The sequence below is a fragment of the Microcaecilia unicolor genome, chromosome 6 (genome assembly GCF_901765095.1).
Source record: "Microcaecilia unicolor chromosome 6, aMicUni1.1, whole genome shotgun sequence".
Lineage (NCBI taxonomy): Eukaryota > Metazoa > Chordata > Amphibia > Gymnophiona > Siphonopidae > Microcaecilia > Microcaecilia unicolor.
The window spans coordinates 246609910-246625416 of NC_044036.1; the positions used below are offsets into that span (position 1 = coordinate 246609910).

The following is a 15507-nucleotide window of genomic DNA, read 5'->3' on the forward strand; positions in this document are numbered from 1 at the left end:
TGTAAGTCTGTGTGCTTTGAAAATGAGCCTCCACGTTATTCAAAGTTGTTAAATCATAAGAGGACTGTAAGAAATTACCAGAGGGCCTTTTTGAGACTGGGAGCATGGACAGATGAAATGCCTGCTCTTCTAGTCTCTTCCAAATGGCAGATGAAATTTAGTGTTAGCAAGTGGAACGTGATGCACATAGGGAACAGTAACCCAAACTATAGCTATATGATGCAAGGTTGCACATTAAGAGTCACCACCTGGGAAAAGGATCTAGGTGACATCATTGATAATATGTTGAAATCCTCTGCTCAGTTGTGCAATGGCAGCTAGGAATGTTAAAATTATTAGAAAAGGAATAGAAAACAAAAATGGGAATGTTATAATACCACTCTTTGGTGGGACGGCACCTTGAATATTGTGTGCAGTTCTGGTCATCACATATCAAAAAAGATATAGCAGAATTAGAAAAGATAGAGAGAAGGGTAACCAAAATGATAAAGGGGATAGAACAACTCCCCTGTAAGGAAAAACTAAAGAAGCTAGAGCTCTTCAGTTTAAAAAAGAAACAGCTAGAGGAGATATAGAAGTTTGTAAAATGAGTAGAGTGGAACATGTAGTTGTACTTTTAGAAAGAGTAAACTAGGGATTTACAAGGACTAGGGGGCAAAAAGTGAAGTTACTAAGTAGTGCATTTGAAACAAATTGGAGAAAATATTTTTTCACTCAACCTACAATTAAGCTCTAGAATTCATTGCCAGAGAATGTGGTACAAGCCAGTAGCATAACAGGGATTAAAAAGGGTTTGGACAAATTCTTTGAAGAAAAGTCCATAAACCATTATTAAGATAGACTTGGAAAAATATTTAGGGCCCTGTTTACTAAGGCACGCTAGCGATTTTAGCGCATGCTAACGCTAGAGACGCCCAAATATTCCTATGGGTGTCTCTAGCATTAGCGCATGCTATGAACGATAATAAACAGGGCCCTGTTTATTCCTGGAAAAAGCAGCATGGAATCTGTTACTATTTTGGGATTCTTCCAGGTACTTGTGACATGGATTGGCCACTGTTGGAAACAGGATACTGGTTTTCATGGACCTTTGGTTGATTAGTTTCTGTATAGCTGTACTTATGTACTTAAGTATTACTTTATGTAGCAACACTACGCGAATAACAAATAATATAATCATCAATAATAATAAAGAGTTCTTTGGTTCAGTAAGAATAAGTGGTGGAAGTGACTGTGCTTCCCTCCTTTGATGTCTAGCTATTAGTAGGCCCTGTCTCTCTTTTTAATGTCATAGATGGTAATGGAGGTCTGTACCGAGCCCTGGCAGAAAACAAGATTCTCGAGGATATGGAGCGCCGTGGTATCCACTATATTCATGTTTACTGCGTGGACAACATCTTGGTCAAATTGGCTGACCCCGTCTTTATTGGATTCTGTGTGTGCAAAGGGGCTGACTGTGGTGCCAAGGTGGGGAGGTGTATTCACAGCACTACCTGACCAGTAACTGTAAGCCTGGTTAGCAAGACTGTTTCCTCTTTCAAGACTACAGCAGAATTCTGTGATAATGGGGTTCAGTATGGCAAAGCAGCACACAGGTTGTTTAACTGGTATGCCATTATGTATATACTACTCAGAAATAATGCAAGATGTTACAGTTGGCATGCCAAATTATTTATTTTTCAATACACATAATTTCTTGCATATCCCCTCTTCCTTTCCATCTCAAGTGGCAAATATTTAGTTGTGTTACCTGTTCTTCTTTAACTCTCCTACAGATGGGCCAAGTACTGCAGCTCTGAGTAGAAACTGACTATTTCACTCTGTTCTTTAGATGAATAGCCAATGTTATAAGAGCAATGCTTGGCCTAGCCCTCTTCTGAGAGACTGAAGGAGAGACAGGGTCTGAGCTGGGAGTGACATCCAGATGTCTCTCTGAACAGTGGACATCAAATTAAAGGCCCCCAAGCAAAAATTAGAAAGGGCTCCTAGAAGAAGGGGGTTTCACTTTAGAAGATACTTGCTCTATGTGGGCCCTGCCCTTCACTGGGCCCCCCTGCTCCACAGGGGCTGCTTGAGTTTATACCACTGGTGGGCAGCATAACAGTCAACCAGTGGTGTTCAACCTAGTCCTTGGGGCACAACCAGTCAGTCAGGTTTTCAAGACATTCTGTTGTATGCAAATCTATTTCATACACATTCACTGTGGCTATCTTGAAACCAGACTGGATGGGTGAGTTTTAATGACTGTGTTGAAATGTGATGAAAAGACTAAAACCGGTTACTTTCAGATTTAACATTAAATAGAATAATATAGAAACACAGAAAAAGATGTCAGATAAAGACCATATGGCTGTTCAGTCTGCTCATCCATACTCTCTACTATCCCTTCTTCTCCTTCAGAGATCCTTTGTGTTTGTCCCATTCTTTCTTGAGTTCAGATACAGCCTTCATCTCCACAGCCTCCATTGGGAGGCTTTTCCATGCATCCCCCAGCCTTTATGTATTTTAAATGTTTCTAAGCAGCTTACATCATCAAACATACATAAAATAAAAATACAAACGGTCATCTATAAGTCTCCAGTTAAAAAGTTAAATTAAAAAATATATACTTTACAATACTTCCACTTTTTCATATCCAGATATCAACTCACAGCATTACCTATGAAGGAAAGCCTGGCCAAAAAAAAATAGGTCTACTTTTTCATACCCAGATAACAACTCACAGCATTACCTATGAAGGAAAGCCTGGCCAAAAAAAATAGGTCTTTAATGTTTTCTTAATTTGCTGCAGTGTAGTGCTGAGCCTTAAATACCCAGGTAGCTTATTCCAAAGCAATGGTCCAGCAATAGAAATTGTAGCTTTCCTAGTCTCTACATAAATGTATGTTTATCAAAGGTAGTAAAGAAATCTGTAGTGAATTCTTAGATCGAAGTTGTCTAGGAGATCTATGTAACTTCACTGCTTGTGAGCAATATAAGGGCGCAGTAGACCAAACGTTTTAAATAGAAGTGTCAACCATTCGAAAATCATATGCATTCAACATAGTTCTCAATCTACTGATCACTTTCATTTGAAAAAAGCTGCATCGTTTAAACAGGAGTCCAGAATCACCCTTAAACATTTTATTTGCTGCCTAACAGGAAGGCCCACCCCATCTACACTACAAATTGGGGGGGGGGGGACAAATACTGCACCTCCCTCCTAACCAACATAGCTTCCGTCTTCAGTCTTTATCATATTCAATAGCTGCTCATTTTCCCGTATCCATTTTTTGACTCTATCTAAACACAATTACAGTTTTTCCGATGTCTTCTCCATAGAATCCAAGATATGGGGGGGAAAAAACCTTTATACCATCTGCGCACATTCTGTAACTCACACCAAGATCTTGAAACATATAGAGGTTAAATAACAGCGCAGATTTTCCAGTCCCTTGGTACCCCCCATGCGCAAGTGGATAAATTTGAGAGAGTCTCCAGGCTATCCTCACTTGTATAATTCTGTTAGTCAGATATGAACCGAACCAATCATATACAGTACCACTCGCCCCAATAGATTGTAAGCTCGTTGGAGCAGGGACTGTCCTTCTATGTTAAATTGTACAGCGCTGCGTAACCCTAGTAGCGCTTTAGAAATGTTAAGTAGTAGTAGTAGTAGAGGCCAGTCTAGCCAACACCACCTCTATATTCACTGTATCAAATGCAGATGAATTATCCAGTGTTACAAAACAAACAATTTGTTTCCTGTCAATCCCTCTTTTAATTTCACCTACCCCTGAAATCAATAACATTTCCATACTATATACCCTTTCTGTATAGAAATATTTCCTTCAATTACTCCTATCCCCTTTCACCTTCATACAATGCCTCCTCATCCCAGATCTTCCTTTCATTTGGAAGAGACTTGCCTTCTGTGCATTTATGCCACGGAGATATTTAAATGTCTCTATCATATCCCGCTTTTCCTGCCTTTCTTCCAAAGTAGCAGGAAAAACACCCATAAAGGGTGTGGGAACAGCTGACCCTATGACTATAGTAGAATCTATCAAAGAGTAGGGCAGAGAAGGCACTTCCAAGAACCACCAGTAAAACTGAAGGACCATTCTGGTTGATTGAAAATAAACTTCATCCGCTACCATTCCTTGAGTTTTCCTGTTGGTTCTTGGAAGTGCCTTCTCTGCCCTACTCTTTGATTGATTTCTTCCAAGTATACATATTGAGAGCTTTAAGTCTGACCCCATATGTTTTATCATAAAGACCACTGACCATTTTAGTAGTTGCCCTGTGGACCGATTCCATCCTCTTTATATCCTTTTGAAGGTTCAGTCTTCAGAATTGTACACAGTCTCTAAATGGAATTTTACTAGAGACTATCACCTTTTTCTTTCTGGAAATTCCTCTCCCTCTGTACCCAAGCAGATTTTGATTTTTGCTGTCTCCTTTTCTACATGTTTGGCCACCTGCTTTTACTTTATTTTGCGATCAGCACAAACCCCATCCCCTTCTGTAAACCTGCTTACAGTGAGCACTCTACCAGCATGAACTGTGAGGCCAGTGAAAGGTGAATGTAAGAGTCTCTTCTGGGCTTTTCTGATCTTATTGATTATGCCTACAGGTGGTAGAGAAAGCGTACCCTGAGGAGCCCGTGGGTGTGGTTTGCCAAGTAGATGGGGTTTACCAGGTTGTGGAATACAGTGAAATTAGCCCAGAGATGGTACACAAGCGTGGCCCTGATGGGCTGCTGACCTATAATGCTGGCAACATCTGCAATCACTTCTTCACCCTGAATTTCCTCAAGACTGTAGCACAGTAAGTGTCACCCAAGTTGGAAGTGTGTGGGCTAAGGATAGTGAGAATTGAGCAGAGCAGAGAGATTGTCCTTATCATGCACAAGTTTTAAAATTTGCCTTCCAGGGTACACTGCAGCATCATTCCAGTGCAGTGCTGCTTTTCCTGGACCCTGCTCTCCTGACCCCTGAGAGGCATAAAATCCCAACCATCACACAACACCTGCTGTGTGGATTGAGGGTACAGGCTTAAGGGGCCTGTTGCTCAAAGGTTGTGGCAATGAAGACAGGGAATGGGGTCTTAGGATGAAAACAAAAAAGCAGTATAAAAGAATCATTGAAGTAGTAGCCAAGTTTGTTCTCTAAGTAAATGATAAACTGGGTGTGATATGAGCACATACATATTTGGGAGAGGAAATGAAATGAAAATGTTCTGAGCTGTCTTTCGTAGGTATTATTTAAAACATGGTAACTCTCTTCTTTCACCGGCAGTACTCTGGAGCCTCAGATGAAGCAGCACGTTGCAATAAAGAAGGTCCCTTTCATCAACGAAGAAGGAAATCTGGTAAAACCTGCCACACCAAACGGGATAAAGATGGAGAAATTTGTGTTTGATGTGTTCCAGTTTTCTAAGTTAGTGAAAAGAAATGAATCTTTTTTTTCTGTTCTCCTCCTCTGACATTATCTAGACCAAGGTGTTTGCTTCAAATTGTTCAGTTTTTATCAGGCATTATGGTTGCCTCCTTAGGGTCCTTCTGGAATTGAGATGGCACGTGAGCCCTTCATTTTCTCCACACTTTCAGATGCCAGAAGTAACTTTCTGGCTCACTGAGGGGACAGAGGAGAAGGAACAATGATTGATACTGTAGTTGGAAACATTACAGTTGATGAAACATGAAAAGAAGGAGCTAAGGCGATATGGCCAAGGTCACAAGGAAGTCCATAGGATGTCAGTGTTGGTGTTGGAGAGATTCTCCTGACTCTTTGTTAAGCACCAGTGCAATTAAGTAAATTAAAAGTAACATAGTAGATGACAGCAAATAGACTGAAATGGCCATCCAGGCTGCCCAGTTATAGGGATGCCACGTTACTCAGTTCCAGACTGGAGACTTTTTGACCAGTCATGGTTTTGAACTTTAATACTAAAGCAGTGTGGGATTTGTAGTGCCTGATCCTGTCCATTGAAATCAGTGCTGCAAGTCCCATAATGCACCAGAATGGTATGGTCAGAAATTTAAGACTGTCCCCAAATCTCCAACCTGGTACTGGGTCTTGGCATCTCTGCAGTTAAGGTGATTAGGACTGTAACTATTTCTTCATGCAGTTTACCCTCTGTGTCTTCAGAAGGCGTGGAAAGAAAATGGATGGCTCAGTGCTTGCTTGTTCTCCTTTTGTCTTTTAGGGATTGACTGAGTAATTTGCAGTTGTTATGTTGAGCTTTAATCATTTGTGTTCAGACATGATAGATTTTCCTTGTCCATCCCTTCCCTATTTAGAGTCATGGTCATTTGACAGACAATTACTGTTTCAACAGATTTCTCAAGTTGACCTTCCCAGGACAATAAAAAGAAGAAAGTGATTGTCCCAAATGCAGGGGAGGCCCTATAATTTGGCCAACTGAAGCGGAGGCCTCGGGTGGCACTTTACAGAGTGGCATCACAAAGAGCTAACGATGAAACAAATGAGTGGTAGTAGAGAGCAAGAGTGAGGCAACACATGCTGTATGCATTGCCACTCCTTTTTTACATCTACAATGATCTGAATTCACATCTCCTGTCAGCCTCAGAGTGCCACCCCCACCCCCCAGGTGATCTGACATCTTTCCCCCTCCCATCTCTCAAAGCCCTCCCCCTCCCCGGTTTAAAACTGCTTGCTTTGCAGAGGTTGCCAGGTGGTGGCAGCGATTCACATTTGCTGCCTGCCACCGGCCACACAATCTTCTCTTTGCGTCCTGCCCTCAGGAAACATGAAGACATGAACTTAACGTCAGACAGGGCAGGGCACGTTAGAGAGAAGACTAACAGCAGGCAGCAAATGTGAATCGCTGCCGCCGTCTGGCAACCTCTGTAAAATGAGGTAAACCAGGGGAAAGGTTTGAGAGGAGAAAAAGATGTCAGACCACCTATGGGGGGGAGTGAAGTGGAAAGAAAGATACTGGACTTCTTGCAGGGAGAGGAAGGAGAGGAAAGGTACCAGACCGCAGTGGGGGGGGGGGGGGGGGGGGGGGAGGTGGAGCAAAAGGAAAGATGCTGGATCTCATGCAGGGGGAGGAATGGAAGGTAGAATGGTGGGGGTAAAGGGAGGTGTGTTGGCCTCAGGCACAGGGAGGGAGAGATTGTGAACAGCAGGAGACAGGTAGGTCGAGAAGGAGAGGTGTTTGAATAGGGAGAGAGAGAGGGAGAAATGCTGGACAACAGGAGGCAGGAAGGGAAGTTAGAAGGGAGAAAAGGGGTTGTTGGAGAAGACTGAGGGCAGGAGAGAGAAGTGCTGAACAACAGAGGCAGGAAGGGAAGCAAGAAGGAGGGATATATGAAGGGGGTTGGGAAAGGATAAATGTCAGACAAGACAGGAAGGGAAGCCAGAGGGAGAGATGTTTGGAGGGGAGGAAGGGAGAGGATGCTGGATAACAGTAAGGGAACAAGAATGTGAGACGTTTGAATCAGGAGGTGAGGAAGAGGAGGGAGGGAAAGGTGCTGGGTAATGGGAGAGAGGGATGTTGGACATTCAGCATCTCTCCATCCCTCCTCTATGCCCCAACAGGAGACAGGGGAGAGAGAAACATTTTGGAATTTGGGGAGGGGGCATGAAGGGGAGGGAATGATAGATGCTGGACAATGAGAGGGAAGATAGAGGGAGAGATACTGGATTATGGGAGAGGAGACAGGGAAGAGAAAAAGATGCAGGACCATGAGAGGTAGCAGCAGGGAAGAGGATGGGGCAGGAGCATGCCAGGCTTCAGTTGTTGTGGGGTGGGAGGAGAGAGACAGAAAGAGGGAGGAGATGCTGGGCTACAAGGGTGGAGCAAGGGATAGAGAAGGGAGATACCAGGAATGGTGGAAACCATGTGGGAAAGGCCAAGGGGGTTGTCAAGGAGATGAGTGAGAGGAGAATAGTGAGTACAGAAGGTAGAAATGTAATGGGGAATAGATGAACGATACATGGAAATAGGGGGCTGGGGAAGGGGCAAGATGGGAAATAGTAGAACTAGGGGGTGTGAGAAGGAGATGGAAAGTTGATAGGTAGGTGAAAAGTAGAAAGGAGTGGGGTGAAATTTGATGGGCAGAGGCAGAAAACAAAAAGGAAGGAAAGAGCTAAAAAAGAAAGATCAATGTCAGAGACAGATGTATTGAGGGAGCAAGACAGGAGGAGAGAGGAGAAATGAAAAATGGTCAGCAGCCACTGGAAACAGAAGACAGACAGGAAAGCAGACAAGAAAAAGTGTTTTAGTTTGAATGTATTAATTGTATTGAATTTAGTACAAAATATAATGATTTATGTTTTTATTTCTTCTGTGTTGCAATACATATTGAGTTTGACTTCTTGGGGTTCCCAGTTAAATTTTGTCTTCATATTTCCATTTATAATTGGTGATCTCTTGTTCTGTATTTTGTGAGAGTCTGTCTGTGTTTTGCATGTGACTGAGGTGTGGTATTCTGTTGTGTTGAGATCTGTAGCATTCCCACTTGTTCTGTTTTGCCTGTAGTAGGTGTATTGGTGTTTTAGGACCCACAGTAATATTTGTAATGCTGACTGTTCTAGCTGTTTGAATCATAGCATTAGTGCTACTGTTGAATGACGCATTTGCTACTCATATCTTGAATTAGGATTTTTTTTCAGGTTTTATAATTCACAATGGTAGGACTATCGTGCAGGTAGCGTTTGCCAAGTCGATCCTACCACTGGGGTAGTGCAGGCGCCTGGCTGTAGTTTTAAAATTGGCGCGTGCTGTTTCCCGTTGTAGAAAATTATGGCGTTCCCAAAAGTAATCAGCTTCATGGCCACATTGCCGTGCGCTGCCTGATTACTGCATGAGTAGTTGATGAGCCCTTACCACCTTCTAAATAGGTGGTGGTAAGGGCTCAGGCAGTAAATAGCTGTGCACTAATTTTAATATTAACGCACGACCATTTACTGTCCCATTTTGAAAAGGGCTTTTTCACGCCATTGTAAAAAATGGCCCAGTGCGCACCAAAACTAACTCAGTCCACTTTTTAATGTGGCTTAGTAAAAGGGCCCCAATGTGTGTGGTAGTGGAGAGATTTGTATTGCTATTGCTCAGATGACATAAAAATCAGGATTTTTTTTTTTTCTGGTATGGTGACTTCCATGGAGAAATGTTCTACCATAGTTCTGATCTGCACTTGTTGTGGGGAGGTTGAATTTTCATGGATGCAGAGCATGTTTACATTTAACTCATAAGAACTGATATACTGTGTCTCACAAAAGGTCTACGAGGGTCATCTGTGCAGTGTGTCACATATGCAAGCATTGTCCATCAGGTGTGCCCTGACTGAAAAAAGGTTGATAATCATTGTCCTCAGCAGTATTTAGAAAGCAAAACATGCAGATCTTTCCAAATTTATACCCCAGATGCACTGCTAGAAAACCTCACTCAGTGGCCTTCAATCTCTTGTGATGGAGAATCTCACTCTTTAGGATGGGCCACCCTTGGCGTCTCTGATTTGGGAGGGGCATATGGCTGGTACCCCTGGCCTGCTGGCTCCTGCCCACCAAAATTTGTGCCACCTGATCCTTTCTGCTACCTGCCTGTCCCAGTGCCACTAAATCTGTTGTCGAGCAAGGAGCTCCTTTTTTCACTCCAGCCATTATAGCTGCTGGCACCACATAACTGCTGAAATCAGTGAACCTACTTCCTGTTTTCTGTGCGTTACAGTAAGTACTTGTTCTCTGCTTTCAACTCCTATATGGTTCCAGCAGCCAGAGCGGCTGGAGTGAAGAAAGGAGCTCCTCACTCTGCATCAGTTATAGTGACACGGGGAAGGGGGCTGATACCAGTCTGATGCTGGGAATGGGAAAAGGGGACTGGGGAACTGAGGGCTTAGAGATGGGTCTGAAACTGGGATGGGAAGAGGATGTTGGTAGTGGGAGAAGGAAGATAAGAACAGATATTGGGGGGAGAGGAGAGAAACGGACATATGCAGGGGAAGGTGAAAATAGCGAAACAGAGAGAGATTTTATTTATTTATTTGTAACATTTGTATCCCACATTTTCCCACCCATTAGCAGGCTCAATGTGGCTTACATAATACCGTAAAGGCGAGCGCCAGGTCCGGTAGATGTTAAATACAGTATAAAATAAGGGTCAGGTAAGGTTAGGGTATACAAGTACAATAAGGGTCAAGGAAATAAGGAATATATAATGTCCAATACGATGTAAGGTTTTGATGCATTGCAGAGTTGAAGCATTTAAGTTGGGTCAGTAGGGTAGACCTTGCAAATAGATAGGTCTTTAATGATCGCCTGAAGTTTAGATGGTCATTGATCGTTTTCACACTCTTTGGTAGTGCATTCCACATTTGTGTACCTAAGTAGGAGAAATTGGATGCTTAGGTTAATTTGTATCTGAGTCCAATGCAGCTTAGATAGTGGAGGTTCAAATAGGTACGTGACGCTCTGGTTCTGTTTCTGGTCGGAAGATCTATCAAGTCAACCATGTATCCTGGGGTTTCACTGTAGATAATCTTGTGGACTAAAGAGCAAATTTTAAAGGTAATGCGTTCCTTGATTGGGAGTCAGTGCAGTTTTAATCAGAGAGGTTTAGTGCTATTGATTCGTGTTTTGCTGAATATCAGCCTGGCAGCTGTGTTTTGGGCTGTCTGGAGTTTCTTCATAAACTGTACTTTACATCCCGAATATATTCCATTGCAGTAATCTGCGTGGCTCAGAACCATTGATTGTAAAGTTATGGACTATTTCCCTCGGGAAATAAGGTCTAAGACGTTTAAGTTTCCACATAGAATGAAACATCTTCTTTATAATGGAGTTAACTTGGCTCTCAAGTGTAAGATGGCTATCAATAATAACACCTAAGATTTTGAGGCTATCAGAAATAGGAAGAGAATAAACAGGAGTGTTTAGGGTTGTGGGTTTATAATTATTGTATGGGGATGAGAGGATAAGACAATGTGTTTTTTCAGTGTTTAGCTTCAGTTAAAATGAGTTAGCCCATGAATCCATAACGTTCAGACAGCACGTGATTTCATTGGAGATTTCAGAAAGGTCATGTCTGAAAGGGATATAAATTGTGACATCGTCTGCGTAAATGAACAGTGAAGGCTTTGACTGGATAAGAAGTTGGCCAAAGGGGACATCATTATATTGAAGAGTATTGGTGATAATAGGGAACCTTGAGGTACTCCGCTGGGGATAAGGTGGAGGAAAGGTAGGGTAAATAAATACTGGAGAAGAAAAGTGAGTGGATACTGGGAAAGGAGAAAAGGAAGTGTAGGAAAAGAGGCAGGGATAAGAGCTGCTGGCGAAAAGGGATAAAGAGACAAAGGGCTATTAAGAGTGCAACAGATGAAAGGTGAGAGAGATTGGAAATAGGGGAGGTAAAAGGGGGAATGTGAGCCTAATTAAGGGGGTAAGAAGTGGAGGGAATGAATAACAGGGAAGGAGCTGGGGTGGGTGAGGAGATAAGAGAACGAGAGTGAGGGGGGACACTGGACAGGGTAGGAGAGAGGAAGAGAGATGTTGGATATGGGAAAGAGAGAAAGGTGAGAGTTCCTGAAAAAGTGGAAAATGAGGCTGTGGAAGGAGAGAGAGAGATGGGCAGTGGTGTGGTGGGGGGGACTGGGGTGAGGAAAAGAGATGAAAAACTGTATAGCGCTTAGGTGATCAGAGGAAATTTTCGGCAGCACTATCCGCTTAATGCCTTTGAATATCCTTGTCATTGGCACTTATCTGGTTAGTAGCACTTGCTAATTGAATACATGCCTTAGAATATCAGCCCCAGTATAACTAATTTTATTATGGTGTGTTAAACTGAGCTTTTCTTTTGCTCACTTTTTCATTTTGTTCCTTGTTTGAGCATCTTGTATCTCCTTTGTGCTTTTGCAGAAAAGCAGGTTAAAGTATGTGCTGACAGAAACATGGTTCTTTGAGTTTGTCTAACAGTTAGGATCTATTCTTTTGTTTGACTTGAGCTGCTACCCTCTAAGAAGTTGGCCAGTCTTGCCTAATAGTTGGGTAATCCTGGCCCCACCCCCATTTTGGATGCCGGGGGGGGGGGGGGTGCTAGCTCATCCCTAATTGCCTTGAGCCACCCCTGCTCAAATGTATGAAAATAATTTAGTTTTAATTTTTCAATTATATTCTGAGAGAATCCTTGTCTGTCATACATGGGAAAGTGTGATTTTTAAGTGTTAACAAAAGATGAAATGGAGAAGGAGATGTATTTATTTTTGTATAATAGTATATATGAGTTCAGTTGGCACATGGTAACACAGAAGAAAGGTTAAATTAGCACAGGTTTGAAATGTGAGCAGTAACTCTTCAAAGCTTCAGTGCTGTCTGTGGTCTGTTCACATATCATCTAGCAACATTTATAATTCAGGGCCCGATGCACAGAACTCCAGCGCTGTGAAAAAACAGCACTGTGCAGGGGTGGGTGCTACCATTTTGAGAAGGGCGAGCCCAGAGGTAGGATGGAGTAGGCGTCGCTCCTGCCCTCATGCCTCCAACGCTTACAAGGTATCTGGAGGGGAGGGGGGTCACTAGACCACCAAGGAGTTTGAGTTGCACGGGGGGGGGGGGGGGAAGGGAGGGCTCGAGAGGGGGTCCACTGGACCATCAGGGAGGTTTTAAAGGTTAGGTGGGGTCGGGGTCTGCTGAATCACCAGGGAGTTCTAAGGTTGGGGGGGTCAGGAAGGGGGTCCACTGGACCACCAGGGATACTGTGCAAAACAGCTGCAGACTTGCCATTAAGTTTTGCACATTAAAGGAAGGCGCTTAGTTTACGGAAATATCTGTGGTTTGGCCGGAATGCTCATTTTAATACTGATGAGCTTCTTGTAATACATTTACACAAGCCGTTGAGCCCATTAAAACGGGCAAGAAAGCGGTCGGAGCCCCACCGGGTCTAGCCGAGCTCCTGCCCAGGAAAGCCGCCCAGGGGGATGGTGGCAGAGGAAAGCGCCTGGGTCACAGCGGCAGCAGCTCATCGGACCTGTCGGAGTGTGCCTCGGAGCTGCTGTTGGACGATCCCTGCCCGGTGCTTGCCATTCACTCGTAGCTCTTTTCCTGCCTCCTCTAACACGTCGGTCACTCTTCATTTATATAGTAGGATAAGGTTATTGGAAACTGCACATGCAAAAATATATATGGAAAACTGCAAAGGCTATAAAGTTAGGAGCTTCTGTTCTGTCCTTGAACCAGAAAATAGAACACACTTGCTGAATGACAGCAGCAGACAATTGTGACCTATATTAGGGCTATCTGATAGAGGAAGAAGCTTCTGTCACATCCAGGAAATCCTAGTAAACCTCTGTCCTTTTTACTGCTGCCAGGAATTTTGTTGTGTTTGAAGTTCTGAGGGAGGAGGAGTTTTCCCCATTGAAGAATGCAGATACGGCAGAGAAGGACACTCCAACCACCACTCGCCGAGCCCTCTTATCACAACACTACCGCTGGGCGCTGAGGGCAGGTGCCAGTTTCCGAGATGCAGCTGGCTTCAGGATACCAGATAAACCAGGGTAAGGATCAGACATTGTTGTGTAATTGTTATCAGGCTTCTCCCAATCCTTAATGGCATGCTTTGTGAAAATTACTGTCATTGATGAGCTTGCTAATAAAAACAACCTGTCATGCATTTAATAAAATGAATCTCAAGTAAGCAGTTAAGAGTGTCTCTGCTGCACTGTAACAATAATCTAAGTGGTTCCATACATCAATAAATGGTTCAGTCATCTCTTAAACAATTTTTCTTATATGCAAATTAAAAATGGTACTTCTGCCCATTTTATCCAATGTCCTAATATGGCTCCATGTTTCATTCTTCTATGCACCAGGAGTTCAAATGCTCTCTCCAGGGGCAGAGTCAAACCATTCGATTCTAAATACAAAAAGGAAGTACAGTAGAGAAAACACAGTGACGGAATTCAAAAAGGCGTGGAATGAAAAGAGAGGAACTCTGTTTAGAAAATAGGTGGTAGAAAACAAAAATAAATTAAAAAAACAAAACCTTAAATGGTTGCACAGGGTGGATGTGTGAGTGACATTTGGATGGCTACTCCGGCTGTAAAAAACTAAGGCCGGTGCCAGGCAGACTTTGTAGGTCTGTGTCTGTATATGGCAATCTGGTTTAGGATAAGCTGGTAAGGGCTTCAGTGGCAACTTCAGTAGCTGGAACCGAGGACAGTGTTGGGCAGACTTTTATGGGCTGGTTTCGTAAATGACAAGATGGATTTGGATAGGCTGGAGTGGGCTTTGATGGCAACTCCAGTAGCCGGAACATAAGGATAGAGCCGGGCAGACTTCTATGGTCTATGTCCCAGAAATGTCAAAGAAAGACTTCTAATATAATATCACATTCATTGTTGATGTAATTGTAACCTAGGGGTTAATAAAATAAATAAAATTACCTGAGTTCCAGAGTTCCTTTGTGGCCAGCAGCATAGGTCCTTGGAATTTGCTGAGACCTGAGCTTCTGTTGGCTTGGTAACAGCAGCTGGCAGTTGGCAGAGTGGGTTTGGTGCTCAGAGGGTGAGGACGTGCTGCGCTGATTGTGTATGACAGAGGAGGATTGGAGTGAGAGAAAGAAGGAAAACATAAAAACAGGGAAGTGTTGGTGATTGAGGGTGGAAGGGCATTATAGGAGAGGTGATAGTACTGTGGAAAAAGTGTTTTGTTCTTAAGATTTGTGTGATTGGGTGTGAGTGGTGGAGTTTGGGAGTAAAAGCCAATTGCTAAGGTTTAATTGAGATGTAAATATTGGAAAAGGGAGGTTGAGTAGTGAGTAGGAGCTAAAGTTTCTGGGAAATAAATACTGTAACTGGGAAAGGAACTGTGAAAGGAGGTGAGTGTGTAGTGGATGCAGTGAGTTGGAATGTTGAGAGCTGAGCTGACTGTGGAATGTAGAGAGCTGTGCTGCACTGGCAACTGAGACCTACCACTCTGATAGTGATTAGGGAAAGGAAAATTTTAGGATAGGCACTGGAAAGGACAGGAACTTTAATTTTATTTAATTTTGATAGTTAGCAGTGTCCACAGTTGAAAAAAAAAACATTCCTTATTTAGTCCCTTAAAAATACAAGAGGAAGTTTTAGGGTTTTGCTTCCAATTATTTTGTTTGAGAGTGAGGTGTAGGAGGAAGAATTCCGCAAGGAGTGGGACCACTGAACAACTCACGAGCTCCAAAGCAAGAAAGTCTGCATTCCAGGAAAAAGAGAGAACAACAGAAGTCTACCCCAGCTAATTAACTGTGCATGCTGGACAGAGTAACATAAAAGTAGACACACACAGACATAAAGGAGAGGGAATTAAAAGAATAACAAACAAAATATATACTTACCCAGAATTCTTGGTGATTGAAGATTGACGGAAAACCTAAAGGAAGAGAAAAAGTGAAACAAAGAATCAAATTCTTGCAATATCTATTTACAAGTCTTAAAATATATGAAACATCTACATTTTCCAAAGAAAAGTTATAATAAGAGACACTTATCTGATGTGCTCTGGCGGCAAGTTGACTGTTTTACCT

At 42.9% G+C, this 15507-nt stretch overlaps 1 protein-coding gene across 1 annotated transcript in view; it reads left to right on the plus strand.

The window, feature by feature from the left end:
* UAP1L1 (UDP-N-acetylglucosamine pyrophosphorylase 1 like 1) overlaps positions 1-15507 on the plus strand; it is a 72437-nt gene that overhangs the window by 28071 nt on the left and 28859 nt on the right. Inside the window, exons 4-7 of the mRNA XM_030207052.1 lie at positions 1295-1467; positions 4616-4809; positions 5280-5420; positions 13316-13501. Of these exons, the coding sequence (XP_030062912.1) occupies positions 1295-1467; positions 4616-4809; positions 5280-5420; positions 13316-13501 (694 nt within the window). The remainder of the gene's footprint in view (positions 1-1294; positions 1468-4615; positions 4810-5279; positions 5421-13315; positions 13502-15507) is intronic.